The 13,757-nt window shown below is 50.9% G+C and overlaps 6 protein-coding genes across 6 annotated transcripts; 1 reads left to right on the top strand and 5 right to left on the bottom strand.

The window, feature by feature from the left end:
• Positions 1–679: 679 nt before the first annotated feature.
• Positions 680–1,980, bottom strand: N7503_008988 (NAD(P)-dependent alcohol dehydrogenase; the record flags this gene model as incomplete). Its single annotated transcript, XM_057068535.1, has 5 exons — positions 680–1,557; positions 1,618–1,659; positions 1,712–1,771; positions 1,823–1,850; positions 1,906–1,980. 5 exons carry the CDS (start codon positions 1,978–1,980, stop codon positions 680–682), a joined length of 1,083 nt encoding a protein of 360 aa, XP_056919390.1.
• Positions 1,981–2,780: 800 nt separating this feature from the next.
• N7503_008987 (dihydrodipicolinate synthase family protein) lies at positions 2,781–3,791 on the bottom strand (the record flags this gene model as incomplete). Its single annotated transcript, XM_057068534.1, has 1 exon — positions 2,781–3,791. One exon carries the CDS (start codon positions 3,789–3,791, stop codon positions 2,781–2,783), a length of 1,011 nt encoding a protein of 336 aa, XP_056919389.1.
• Positions 3,792–4,366: 575 nt separating this feature from the next.
• N7503_008986 (Gfo/Idh/MocA family protein) lies at positions 4,367–5,837 on the top strand (the record flags this gene model as incomplete). The annotated part of the gene is made up of 5 exons (XM_057068533.1): positions 4,367–4,400; positions 4,450–4,612; positions 4,662–5,360; positions 5,428–5,518; positions 5,573–5,837. Exons 1-5 carry the CDS (start codon positions 4,377–4,379, stop codon positions 5,835–5,837), a joined length of 1,242 nt encoding a protein of 413 aa, XP_056919388.1. The 5' UTR covers positions 4,367–4,376.
• A 173-nt stretch (positions 5,838–6,010) lies between these two features.
• N7503_008985 (putative PHD finger domain protein) lies at positions 6,011–8,159 on the bottom strand (the record flags this gene model as incomplete). The annotated part of the gene is made up of 2 exons (XM_057068532.1): positions 6,011–6,246; positions 6,297–8,159. 2 exons carry the CDS (start codon positions 8,157–8,159, stop codon positions 6,106–6,108), a joined length of 2,004 nt encoding a protein of 667 aa, XP_056919387.1. The 3' UTR covers positions 6,011–6,105.
• Positions 8,160–8,727: 568 nt separating this feature from the next.
• On the bottom strand, positions 8,728–9,924 carry N7503_008984 (putative transcription regulator PAB1642; the record flags this gene model as incomplete). The annotated part of the gene is made up of 1 exon (XM_057068531.1): positions 8,728–9,924. One exon carries the CDS (start codon positions 9,922–9,924, stop codon positions 8,728–8,730), a length of 1,197 nt encoding a protein of 398 aa, XP_056919386.1.
• An 801-nt stretch (positions 9,925–10,725) lies between these two features.
• N7503_008983 (putative forkhead transcription factor Fkh1/2) lies at positions 10,726–13,173 on the bottom strand. The gene is made up of 3 exons (XM_057068530.1): positions 13,017–13,173; positions 10,949–12,903; positions 10,726–10,847 (listed from the first exon to the last, which is right to left on the bottom strand). Exons 1-3 carry the CDS (start codon positions 13,128–13,130, stop codon positions 10,781–10,783), a joined length of 2,136 nt encoding a protein of 711 aa, XP_056919385.1. The 5' UTR covers positions 13,131–13,173; the 3' UTR covers positions 10,726–10,780.
• Between the last annotated feature and the right edge of the window lie 584 nt (positions 13,174–13,757).

Genomic DNA, 13,757 nt, shown 5'->3' with positions numbered 1-13,757 from the left:
ACATTGATTGCACGATACTCATGGGGCGTCTCCCGATGAGTATTCTCATTAGAGCTCTCGCTATAAATGGCCCAAGAAGGAACCAATTTAGCGAGATCCAGTAATCAACACTCGTAATTCATTATTCTCCACTTTTGGGTGACCAAAAGCATGCTCCCGGTAGTGATTCATATCCTCAGGCGTGGTTTGGAAAGGCTTTAGGTCACAACGACGAATGTTAGAAGCAAGCCCAAATTAGATCTCCACATAAGCGAGACAGAATTCACATTAGTAGTCATGGATAGTATATGTTAATGTAGAGAATTTTGATGCTAATTCAAGCAAGGTTGGGTCTCTTCCTTCGGGTCAATGACTACTTTGACAATATCTTGAGCGAGTTTGCGAATTGGTCATTTACCTTCTGTCTTCCCTCCTTCTGGTTGATCGAATTCATACCTAAAAGCGAGGTTTACTTCTTGCAAGTTGTCTCGTCTCACCTGACTAGAAAGTTACGTCCGGAATGCATCTTATGTTATGATCATTCTATTATTATCCGGTCTTTTGCTAGTTCCAACTTTTGTTCCAAGCATTGTCTTTTGTGACAAGGTTTATTATTCGTCAACATTTCTCTAATCGCTTACTCTAAGATTCCATTCATCATTCCACGCCACCATCCTAAACTCCAAACCCATCAACCTTTTTAACCGAACATCTTCTCATAGCCAGTCAAAGTAAACCGGTAATGGACATCACCCTTCTGCATCCGCTGCATAGCCTCCTTCAATCCCGCCTCCCCAATAGCAATCTCCTCAACCCAGCCCTTAAGTCCCTTGTCCGCAGCCAGCTGCAGCATCTCCAGCATCTCCTTCCGACTACCGAGGTGACTAGCACCAATAAGCACACCATTATTGATAAGGTTCTGCGCCTTAATAACCTGTCCCTCCTCCTCAGGCAAGCCAACACTAATCCATCTGCCATGAACATCCATCATCGACAAATACCGAGCCAAATCAAAGCCCTCGGAAGAATTGGCACAGTTCACAATCAAATCGAACGAAAACTTATGAGGCAACTCCCACCCCTCCTCAGCAGTAGCAATGTAACCATCAGCACCAAGCTTCAGAGCATCAGCCTCCTTAGCCCTTGATCGTGAGATAGCCCAGACCTCCGCGCCCAGCGCCTTAGCAAACATGATACCGAAGTGACCAATTCCGCCCAGGCCAACGATACCAACCTTCTTGCCTGGTCCAGCACCGTTACGCACAAGGGGTGAGTAGGCTGTCAGGCCGGCGCACAGCATGGGGGCAACAGAGTTGGTCTCCAGTGCGTCGGGGATGGGGAAGACCCAGTGCTCGTGTGTGCGCACGTGCGAGGAGTAACCACCCTGGCTGACAATGCCGGTCTCGGGCCACTCGGATCCGTATGTGTCCATCATCTGCACGGGGCAGTAGGTTTCGTTATCGTTCTTGCATTGCTTGCACTCGCCGCAGGAGTAGGACTGGGCTCCGACGCCGACGCGTTGGCCTTCTTTGATTAGGGTGACCTTGGGTCCGACACGAATGGCGCGGCCAATGATTTCTGGAGAGGTTGTTAGCTGCTAAATTCGTGGATTGGGCGTTTTGTTTTTGGGAATCTTACCGTGGCCGACGCAGAGAGGGAATTTCTGGTCTCCCCATCCACCTGTGGAACAGTGTAAGTTTTTGTCATTGTAGTATGTAAGATGGTTTCGTACCACTAATGGTGTGGACATCACTGCCGCACACACCACATGCCTCGATCTTGACGTCGACGTCTGAATGATGTTAGAAATGAGCAATGGAAATTCAATGTCTCTTCGACGTACCATAGTCGCCGAAAGGCTTCAGCTTGAACTGTGTTTTGGTGAGTGTTAGAAAGTTTCATGAGGTCATGCGCGCGCCAACTCACGAATCGCTTGTGGAACTGGGTAAAGGAATCAGGTCCATCGACCTGGAAGCCCTCAGCTTCCTCAGGGTAAGGCATGATAGCAGAAGTTCAATTGGGTATAAGGGCAAACTGTGATATGGCTCAAAGTAGGTGACAAAGCGAATAAGAAGTGAGAATGGAGATTAAAAGAAAAAAGAAAAGCAGAGACAGTGGGAATTGGGGGGGTATATGAACCCAAGGAACAAAATCCCACTATCTCAAAGCTCGGCCCGTCAAATAATTCCCATGCCCCGTGTATCCATCTGGTATCCACATACGTAGTAGGTCCAGCGTCATTTTCGTGCGAGAGAAACCTACTCCGGATATACACTTCCAAGTATCCATTCTACTCCACGAATGACGATTAATAGCTCAGTTCTACAAGAAACTCAAATTGGCCGAACTTCTCAGACACATGATATAATTTTAGCTGTTCAGCTACGGTATGACTCTTGCTTGCATCAGGAAGCGCGCTGCTTTTAATTAAGTCACGTCCGGCACCTACTATACCGAGCATCTTTTTTTTTTTGTGGAATCACGTCAGGTGGGCGTGGGGTGGTTTCTGGGCGTGGGGTAAACGATAACAGTGATGTCTCGTATCATCTCCGACTAGGGTTTCTCCACCTATCAGAAGCGCTGGAGAAAATGGGACCCGTAGATGATGGGGCTTATCGATTACGATAAGGATGGTCAATAACAGGGGAGTAAAGCTAGAATTTCTGGGAATGAGGGGTATGAGGATTCTTTTTTTCTAGTGGTTTTAAGGTTCAGGACTTTAATAAGAGTTTGCAAACTTCAGTCATCATTTATGATCGTATACAGCTAAGTATTTCCCTATTTACATCATCAAGTCATATCTATACCACATCCTTCAACGAAAGCTCAACATCCAATGCAGGCTTAATCTTATCAGCAATCTCCTTGACCTGAGCATCGCTGAGGCGAGCGAGAGGTCGGCGGGGGTATCCACCGTATCCGTAGTAGGACTCAATAGCAGACTTGGTGCCGGGGATAGCAGCCTTAGTGAGAACCCAGTCAGCAGCGCTAAGTTGCTGCTGAGCCTCCATAGCCTCAGCAAGACGGCCCTCAGACCAGAGGTTGAAAATGCGCACACACAAGCGGGGAATAACATTAGCACCACCAGCAAGAATGGCAGAGCCACCGGACACGAGGGTCTGGAGACTGAAATCGGCAATACCACCGAAAGCAACATAGGGGTGCTTAGCGTTGGGCTTGGTAACAGTCGGGGCAGCACGCTGAGCAGGAGCCAATGGGGATGAAGGAACAATAGCACCAAGGGCAGCAGCAACGCGGGTCAGCTTGCCGGTGTTGGCGCAAGTGAACTTAGTACCGACGATGTTGGGGTGCTCGGAGATACGGATGATGAGGTCAGAGTCCATGTCGATACCGGCGACAGCACCGGGGTAGTTGTAGAGGATAAGAGGAACAGGAGAGCCATCAGCAACGGATGTGAAGTACTCGTACAGAGTCTCGTCGTTGCCAACCGCGCCACGGTAGTAGGATGGGGGCACGATCAGGGCGTACTCGCCGCCAGCAGCGGCAACCTGCTTGCAGAGCTCGATGGTGCCACGGATGCTGTTCTCGCTGGCACCGGCGATGACAGGCACGTTCTGGAAGCCGGCCTCGTCGAGAGCGGAGCGGGTCTCGCGAGTGACAGTCATGCGCTCCTCGTTTGTGAGGTGCACGGCTTCACCGTTGGATCCCATGGTGACTAGACCGACCAGACCGGCCTTGGCCAGGCGAACGGCATGACGGCGGATAGAGGCGACATCGAGGTTCTCGGTGACGGGGTCGAAGAAGGTCATAGTTGGCGCATAGACGCCGGGACGGAGGGGAGTGGGCGACATGATGCTAGTAACTGGTTAGCTAGAGCTATCAAGCAGTATATTTTGATGAAACTTACAAAGACTTTTTGGGTTATAGAGTGTACAATGAAACAACTTGAGAACAAAAGACAGCTGGCGGCATGTTTTCTTTTAATGGTCCGGCAGTCATTGTCCCTCCCCCACGTTCGGCGGATTCTCCGATGCATTGTGTATGGCGGAGAATTCCATTCCACCAATCATCGTCATTGAACGAAATGTGGGGGACATCGTGGAGGAGGGGTTCCAAGAATGCGCAAATACTGTCGCGCAAGATGAATGCCGAAGATGAGAATAATTGAATGCTTCAAGAAGGTCAATGACCCCGTAGAATTCATCTCAAGCACAGAATAGTATTATTCTTAAAAATATGGACTGAACATCGAGCGCGTTGAGCTTGTCGGCTCACGATAAGCTATGACATCGGCTATTGACGTTTTTCCATTCAAACGCCGGAAGAATTATGTCCAGCGACGTAACACCCCAGTCACAATTTTCTATTTCATTTTCTATTTACTCCTTGTAACCTTCTCCTAATATCCTTCAATCCTCTACTACCAAAAAAACAACATGGCTCCTCCTAGCGTATTGATGGTGAGAACAATTGCCCCGCACCATACAGCACAAGCTAATCATTCTCCAGGTCGGCACCGGCGAGTACACCACCGGCTTCGTCGGCGGTGGCGCCTCTGGCTCCGATAAGAAGGTCGGCGTAGTCGGCCTAAGTCTCTTCGATCTGCGCCGCCGGGGCAAAGTAGGCGACCTAAGCATGGTCGGCGTGTCTGGAAAGAAGTTCCCCGGAATCCGTAAGTAGACCAGGAAGCCCAACACAAGCACGAAACTAACGAATCCAAGGCGACCACCTGCACCGCAACATTTGCCAAGTCTACAATGGCCTCGACACATCCTTCGCCTCATACCCATCAGACGACCAAACAGACCCAGATGCCTACAAGACAGCCATCGATGCCCTCCCTCGCGGCTCCGCAATCACAATCTTCACCCCAGACCCAACCCACTTCCCAATCGCCCTCTATGCCATTGAGCGCGGCATCCACGTAATGATCACCAAGCCCGCAACCCAGCGTCTAGAAGACCACCTCGCGCTGGTCGACGCAGCCCGCAAACACGGCGTCTTCGTCTTCATCGAGCACCACAAGCGCTTCGATCCCGCATACTCTGATGCGCGGGCTAAAGCACGCACTCTGGGTGACTTCAACTACTTCTACAGCTACATGAGCCAGCCGAAGAGCCAGCTTGAGACTTTCAAGGCTTGGGCGGGCCGCGAGTCGGATATCTCTTACTACCTTAACTCACACCACATTGATATCAACGAGAGTATGGTGCCGGATTATAAGCCTGTGAGGGTTACCGCTACGGCTTCGCAGGGTACGGCTGAGGCCTTGGGCTGTGTGCCTGAGACTGAGGATACTATTACATTGCTTGTCGAGTGGCGTCGTCGTGATAACCCGGCTAAGATTGCTACTGGTGTTTACACTGCTAGTTGGACTGCGCCGCAAAATGCGGGTGTGCACTCTAACCAGTACTTCCACTGTGAGTTTTGTTTTTTTTTCAGTATTTAGTTTCTTGAGTGTTTTTGATATACTGACGGTCAATATAGACATGGCTGCCAACGGTGAAATCCGTGTGAACCAGGCCAAGCGTAGCTACGATGTGACCACCGATGACCAGGGTTTGATCTGGGTGAACCCGTAAGTTGAATTACCAAGATATATTACCCTGAGAAACCTCACTGACTCTTCTAGCTTCTACATGCGCTACGCTCCCGATGAGGAAGGAAACTTCGGCGGCCAGACTGGCTACGGCTATGTCAGCTTCGAGAAGTTCATTGATGCTGTGACAGCACTCAACGAGGGCCGCGTGACACTCGACCAGCTCGATGCGCGCCCCCTGCCTACCCTGAAGAACACAATTGCCACCACAGCTATCCTCGACGCAGGCCGCAAGTCACTAGATGAGCGCCGGCCTGTGGAGATTGTGTCCGAGGGAGACAAGTGGGAACTGAAGTAAATTTGATCGTAAATATGCAAATGTGATATAGATATGCATCGTTTAAATGAACAAAATTTGCAACAAGTATCAAAAGAGAAGAATAACTACGTAGGGAAAGATTAAGATATGTAGTCAAATTCGCTATCGATAAACCCTGGAGGAATACCCGATTCCTCTAAACTCCGAGCTCAATTCTACGCCAGATCACGAAAAACAAAATGTAAAAATTCACTTGAAGCAACGTTGTGTGGTATCATGCAAGAAATTTCACTCTTCAATCAAAACTTCAACGCCGCGATCCACCCTTCACAATACCATCTGAGCCCTTGCTAAACTTGACACGACACTCTGGGCAGTACCATTTAGCCGTGCGCGAAGGGACCTCGGAGAGGCCAATGCAGTCAAGGTGGAACCATTCACGATCACACTGAAAAATAGTTAGTTCACGAACCAAGATTTCATGAGGGAGAGACTTACGTCTTGATTCTCACAGCAAATCATCGTACCAAAGCTTACATCCCCACAAAGGCAGTAACGAGGCTCATTGGCATTAATTTCCTCAAGGACTCCATCCTCATCAACACGAACATCCTGGGAGTTGGCGATACTGATGCGCTTCTTGCTCGGTTTCGCCTTGCGACGGCCGTAACTAACAGCCGCACCTCCGTCCTGGCCAGATGAAACTGGGCCCGGAGCCGGACGTTTGCGTCGGCGGGCTGGAGCGGGAACGCTAGGAGCATGAGATGTCTCTCGAACTGGGGTCTTCCGTGCCGGGGTTGCACTTTTAATCCGTAGGTCTCGCCCGCCGGCGATGGAGATTGGGAAGGTTCCTTGCAAGCCTCTAGGCTCGCTTGTTGCCGCGGCTGCGGAGCGTCGGGAGGAAGGCCTAGTAACTGGTGGAGTGGGTGTGGCGGCATGTTGAACGACAGATTTGGCAGAACGCTTGGATCCAGTGGGTGATGGCAATGGTGGCGATACCTTTACTTCGGCAGGTCCTTGGGTTGCAATTTCAGGCACAGGGGCATTGGTAGCATCTGCTGATCCGCTGCTGGGAGCTCCTCGGTCGGATTTACGGCGTGATTTGGAGGATTGTGTTGGTACTGGTGTCTGTGTAGGGGCAGGTTCTGGGACCAAGTCCAAGAGATCATCCTCGACTGCAATCTCTTCCCGTTTTCTCTTCCGGGATGAGCGGTTAGCGGGGGTCCCCTGGGCAGGGACTGTTGGTTTAGTTGTGAGAGCTATTTCACCGCCGTTAGCAGCCGCTTCTCGGGCTAACAACTCCCGCTTGAGCTTCTTCGCTTCATTCAGTTTCATGCCACGATTGCTTAGCTTGGTCTCTTCCATCTCTTTCGGCTTTTCACCACCATGAGTCGCTGCAATATTGTCACAATCTAGGAACTCTGCACCACTCTCTTCCGCTAACAGTTTGGCCGCCAGGTATGCCTCCCAACCACGGCCTGCCAGAGCTAACTCACGGTGTATCATGACCTCGCTTGGCTGCCACATAGCGTTCTTCTTCATCTTTTTTCGCAGCCTAGTCATTTCATACTCCGTTAGTCGCAACCATGGTGCATCTGGACTGCCTGGCTTCGCATCTGGAGGCGGAGGCTTAAGCAAAGCAAGCGCATTGCTTGTTGAAATTCCAACCCCTGAACTAGGGCGCCGTTGCTTCTCTTTCTTCGGTGGTCTGGATTTAGGAACAATTGGTAATTCCACATCCGCATCAGATTGTTCGGTACTAGCAATCGGAGAGTCCGGATTGAAGTCTGCAAATTGTTCCGCAATGCCCACACGTCGCGATCTCGACTTCTGTGTTGCGCTCTTCTTGCGATTATCTAGGCGCAGGGTGATGCGCGTAGTGGAGGCACCCGATTTCTTGTCCTTGCGCACGCGTTTTGGGGTCGGCTCCGGCGGTGGGGATGGTTCCACTGAAGGAGGTCGCGGTAATGTTTCTAACTTCTGTCGAATGCAGCTCAAGCGGTCAAAGTGGCGATCCACAACATCGTACAGGCGGCAGGCCTCCGCATAGGCGGATTCACGGGCATTAATGGCGCGGTCAAGTTGGTGTGAGACATCTCGGCGCAGCGAGATCGCGCTTGGGCGCTCACTGGAGGGAAGGTCCGGGAGCTGGCCGTAGGTCTTGGTCAAATTGTGTACTTCTTGCGCAGAGTCGAGGTAGCGTTCATCGAGACCGTGGATAAGGGTGAGGGAGCGCATAAGATCGGCTGGGAGATATTCCGTATAGTCGATGTAATCAGTTACAGTCGCCTGCGCGTCAGGGTCAAAGGGGCCATCTAAGATGACCCCGCCACTGTGGTCGGTCTCATCGGTCATAGGCATCCTTGCGGATGAGGGACGCGTTTATCAGGACCGCAAGGATGAATGGGAGCCACGGGGTGAGTGAGATTTGTTTGGAAGGAGACAAATCGTCGGGGCGACTGAAGCGCACCAGAATTCAGTGGAGGTACGGAGTCGAGGTCAGCTCAAGCTCCTGCATGTGCCATGGGGTCCGAAAGGTCCATGGGTGGAGCCTGTTTGTTTGCGCTTAGGTAAGCGGCGAGACTTGGCAGTTGATCTATAAAACCATATCATTGCTTGACTTTACTTTATTAATTCCCATCATACATTTATTTGACAAAAGACAATTAGCTATCTCGAAATAAAAGAGCTTCCCAACTTCAGGGTGGAAGTCTTTATGTCATCCACGGATATCATTTCTGAACTAGAATATATTCTCTCACCAATAAATTCCACGCGGTCTGAAAACAATCACTGTCCATTGTTTATCACCAGATGTAAATATGTGCAGAAAGCTCCAATGCCTGAATGATAAAGTGGTACCCGTGATGTAGTCATTATAGAAGCACCGTCTGACTCTCGACAGGAATGATCCATCGATATTGCCTACTTACTCCATCGCAGGCCAGAACCGCTCCTCTAACCAAACAACCTGCCTCCACCACTCCAAACACCTTCCACGCATCATCTCGCACTCCTCAGCCCCCTTACACTGACTAGCCAAAACATTCAAAACCTCACCAATCTGATCAACAAAAGCCTCAAACTCATCACTAGACCAATTAGGAATAAACTTCTCCCTCAACGCACCCCCATCTGCATCATCGGACCCAGACCCAGACCCATCTTCCTTCTCAATTCTCTCCTTCAAGAACGCCGCAGCATACTTCCAAGCCCGCAAGTAACAAACCTCAGTCGCCCACAGAACAGTCAACCCCTCAATAACAGGAACTCCTGCACTTCCCGCAGACATGAACATATCAATATACGCGCGGGTAATACGAGTCGCAGCAAAGAAAACAGGTCCACCCCGGTCAAGCGGCGTCTTAGACGCAGGACGCCCACCACCAGAAGGCATAACAGGCTGACCTTCAGGCTTAGAGCCAGCAGAAGACTTATTCTTGGCATTGGCACAAGACGCGGGCGAAGGCGGGTGACAAACATCACCACCAGCCTGCATCTGACATTCACCCTGAGCACCACATTGACGGTGGAGGACACTGTCGCCAGAATCCAGCTCTCCAGATTCGATGGTCGAAACAGGGGGATCCATTTCTTCTTTACTTATCCCGGATCCACCAGTCTTGCTGTCCCCCATCACTTTACCACCCAGTGGGCCCGCAGCTCCGGTAAAGCCCGGACAAGATCCTGAGCCTGTAGTCGAGATCCCAGCGGAGGTGGTGATACATCCGGATCCGTTCCCGGCTAGACCGAGTCCGCCTTCCTCGGCCGAGATGGCAGAGAGATCAAGACCGTATTCCCGCGCTGTGGACTCGAAGAAGCGTAGTTCTGTCCGGATGTTCACGAGGGCATCGATGATGACATCGACGGCTTGTTGATCCGCTGTTGAGGCGGTAACAGCATTCGGGTTCGAGGAGCGAGAGTCGAGGCGGATCTTTGTGAGGAGTTGGCCCATGAAGCGGATGTAAGATTGCGCGTAGAGTCTGTCTTGGGAGAGCCATTGGGATAGGATTGATTTAGGGAGGGTTCCGCGGCCGGCGGCAGCGAGGAAAGGGTGGGTTGTTGCGCGGGTGAGAGATTCGGGGGAGCTTTGAAGCAGCCAGGCTGTTAGGGGCCCTTGTGACATTTTGGCTTTTGAAAGGTGAATTGAGGGGTGGAGAGGGGTGAGGGTTGTTTTGATATAGATAAAAATTTGGAGGGGCAATGGGGTAATTAAGGGCCTAAGATCGGAGCTGGAGTGGGGCTGATGTGGTAATGGCGTCAGTGAGACCCTTAATTTAGTGCACTCCTAGTACCTGACTATACTCTTATCGAAAGTATGTCGGTCAGCACGCTAGTCTATTAGTCAATTGCATCCCAGAAGATCTTCACGTTCACAGAAACGTGTGATGGTCACTGTTGAGAAACAGGGTCCGTCATGGTATCCAGCTCTGTACAGATACTGTACACGCCAGTCGATTGATTGATAAATAGATGGGAAATCGAGTAAATTGATAGCAAACCAAGATTATACATACACCAGCTGCAAATCTTGGAAATGATATCATTTGTCTCCTCCATGATCCTTCTTCCAACTGCTTAAGCGTACAGTTCACATGTACACTATCTACAAACTACGAAACCGGAAACAGGACTTTGCACATCGCACATTGTATGCTGATATCATACATTGATAACTACCCGTACATACAGGGCCACTGCGGCCTCGACTTGACGTACATAAAACAAGCAACAGCTGGCCCGCAAAAAGAACAATGCCTGATACCAGACAAACAAAACCCCCAAACACCAATCTCAGCACCGCGCTACACTGTAAATAATAAAAACAAAAAACCAGACCAAACATAAAGATAGGCAAAGCAATGAATCAATCCTCCCAACACCAGTGTATGCGGAGCATAATCAAAAACCAAACAAAAACGTAACAAGTAACATACAATCTGGGCAACATGTTATACATCATGAAAATGGTAGAGGAAGGACTAGGTTGCTGTGGCACGTGCAGCATTGCTTAGCTGTCGGTGGTATGAGCCGATAGGTTGAAATCCACTAAAGTCTATGTTAGAGACTCTTCGTTTGAAAGGTTGTTGAAAGGAAAAACAAAGGATAGCACTGATCTAATCAAAAACATAAAGAGCAGGGTAGCTTACCGAGCAAGATCAAAGCCATTATCATCCTCTTCCTCCTCTTCTTTCCGTGAGGCAGCCGGACCCATATCTCCAGCATCAGATTGCAGCGGCGGCAATGTCCTACTAGAACCAAGTCCATTCGATGTACCCGGCTTGCTGGGACTAGCAAGATTCGGTGGAGGTGGACTACTACTAGGGAAACCGCCTATGATCCGATCCTCAGTCTCGCCCTTAAGCGGACTCATATCCGGTACCGGGCGCGCGGGGGTGCTGCCAATATCGGCAAATTTCCAGAACTGAGCGGGTGAGCTCATGGGCATGAACTTTGATGGGATCTGTGCGGTGCTTGGGGGAGGGAGGCGAGGTTGTTGTCGTTGAGGGGCGGGTGTGATCATGGATGAAGGGCCGTCATCGTAATATGATGAGGAGAGCACTGGTGGGGACCCAGCCACGTTGTCCGAGAGTCCGTATGCATGGCTAAGATTATTGTTGGTATTGGGCGCTTGCGTGGATGCGGCACTGTTACGTGTGCGAGCAGGTAGAGGGGATGGTTCTTCGTAAGCTTGCGGGTTCATGTGTCGCAGTGGATGGTCGGAACCAAGACCACGACCGGCGCGCGAGCCTCGCTCCGGAGTAAAGGCCTCTACGGGCGCAACAGAGAATGAGCTGAAGCCTGGAGATGAGACGGGTGGGGACTTTTTGGCTGTAGCGGGGAATGAAGTATCGATTGAGGGGATGTGAGCGGCACGGGCTGACGAAGGAGGCTCTTTGGTTGCTGGCGATGACGGGGCCGACGATTGGTTACCCTTTCGTGCTTGTTTCTTCCGATACTCGTCACGGTATTCCACAGCAATCTGCCATTTCATTCCCTTGCCCGGTTCATCAGTCCGACGAGGAACTTTCTGGAAAGCCTTGTTCAATGAAAGGTTGTGACGAATAGAATTCTGCCACCCGCTCTGGGAGTGTCGGTAGAAAGCGTATCGGTCCATGATCCAATTGTAAATGCTGTTGAGAGTAAGCTTCTCCTCCTCGCTGGAGAAGATAGCCTGCGCAATCAATGAGGCATAACTGTACGGCGGCTTGAGATCCTTGTTCGCATCTTGGCTGTAATCGATCTCTTCGGTACTCTCCATCATCATACCTCGGTTGTAGAGTGGAGACTGCTTGACCGTTCGCGCACCCGCTGTATCCGGGGACCGAGGAGGCGGCGTGACCTGGCGCTTCAGGAAGTTCGGTGCTGGCGCCAATGAAGGCCCGCCAGATGAAGAGGGACGCGCTGACTCGGTTGCCTGTGAGACTTGCGGGTGGGCATGCTGCGACGCATCCCAGGCTACAGTAGCCGGGTCGGGCTCCAGGCCACTCGCAATGCGCTGCGCGCGCTCGACGAAGCTGGGTTGAATACTAGGGACATCGCCAGGCGTAACAAACATCATCTGTGTATTGGCGACCTCAATGATATCTCCACAATGCAGGACCGCATCGGCGCCCCGCTTGAGAATCGAGTTGTTATGACGAACACCATTGCGACCATTCACCCGGATATGCCAGGCTGGCGCCTGCTTGCCATCATAGAAGATCTCCGCATGAAGCCGCGACACGAATTTGCTAGGACCTAAATCCACGTCGACATCCGGGAGTGAGCGAGCGGCAATGGTGACCGGACTGGATTGTTCAGCGGGGTGTTGCTCGCGGTCCGGTTCGCGACCGATATTGACATGCAGTGACTTGACGTAATAGGTCCAGTCGCGGCCGGCGATTTTCGCATAGGCTTGAACACTCTGTTTGTTCTCGTTCTTGGTGTTTGAGTAGTCGCGCGTAACGCGCAGTTCTTCGCGCGCAGTGTTTAGGTATGAGATCACCAGGTCGACCACATCTTGGTGGGTTGACGGATCATGTTCACCAGCGGAGTCTTCGTCATCGTCGGATTCGGGTGCCGCTTTGATAGCGGATCGAGAAGGTGAGGCGCGGCGATCAACCTTTAAGTTTAACAAACAATATGTCAGCGTGTGTTTTTTTCTCTTTAACCGTTTGTCTTGGAGGATTCGGCCTCGGACCGACGGAACCTATCGCCACTGTTATCGAAACTCACCTTGCGCTTCTTTGCAGACGGCCGACTAGGCGATGAATCTGGTGCCTCTGCGTCGGATGTTTCCTGAAGTTGAATCTCCTTCCGGCGCGCACGCCGACGATTTGACAACGGCATCTCTATCACTTCTCGCACGGTAGTGGGCGGGTCTTAATTTCTTATGAACCAAGAGGGTTCCCGCAAATCAGCACCGGAATGGTGGCCGTGACAGGCTTCGGAAATTTCAAGAATGTGGGCAATGTAGCGGGTTGGAAGTTCGAATACTCCGCAAATATGAGCGGGGCAACAAAAGATGAAGTTCAGAGAGGCAAGATCCCAGACAAAGGGAAAATAAAAAACACAACAGACCAAGTCTGGATCCGGATTTCAGCGCCCCAGTTTCGGAGACACCTTCAGACAGGTAGAACCAGAGAAATGAGTCCGTCAGAACCACCCGATTGAGTCGGAGTTTGCCACCGCGACAAAAAAATTTGTGGAAGTAAGAGAGGGAAAAAATAATAGAAAACAATTCCCCAAAGCTCCAAAACCAAAAATCCCAAACACACAACAAAAAGTGGAGAGAGTTGAAGTGTAAATTGAAGTGGCTGGGGATGATGGTTATCGATAATCCCTACGATCGACGCGATGGCGTCTGTTTGGGGTGACCGCCTTGTCGCGTGGGGAGCGTGTGGGCTTGTTTTGCAATTCTTTCGGTTCCTTCAAGAGTTTTCAAGGGAAGAAAACATAAGAGAAAGAGAAGAGAAA

The sequence above is a fragment of the Penicillium pulvis genome (assembly GCF_028828015.1).
Source record: "Penicillium pulvis strain IBT 33274 chromosome Unknown contig_7_segment1_segment0, whole genome shotgun sequence".
Lineage (NCBI taxonomy): Eukaryota > Fungi > Ascomycota > Eurotiomycetes > Eurotiales > Aspergillaceae > Penicillium > Penicillium pulvis.
This window is presented reverse-complemented; position numbering and strand designations above follow the sequence as displayed.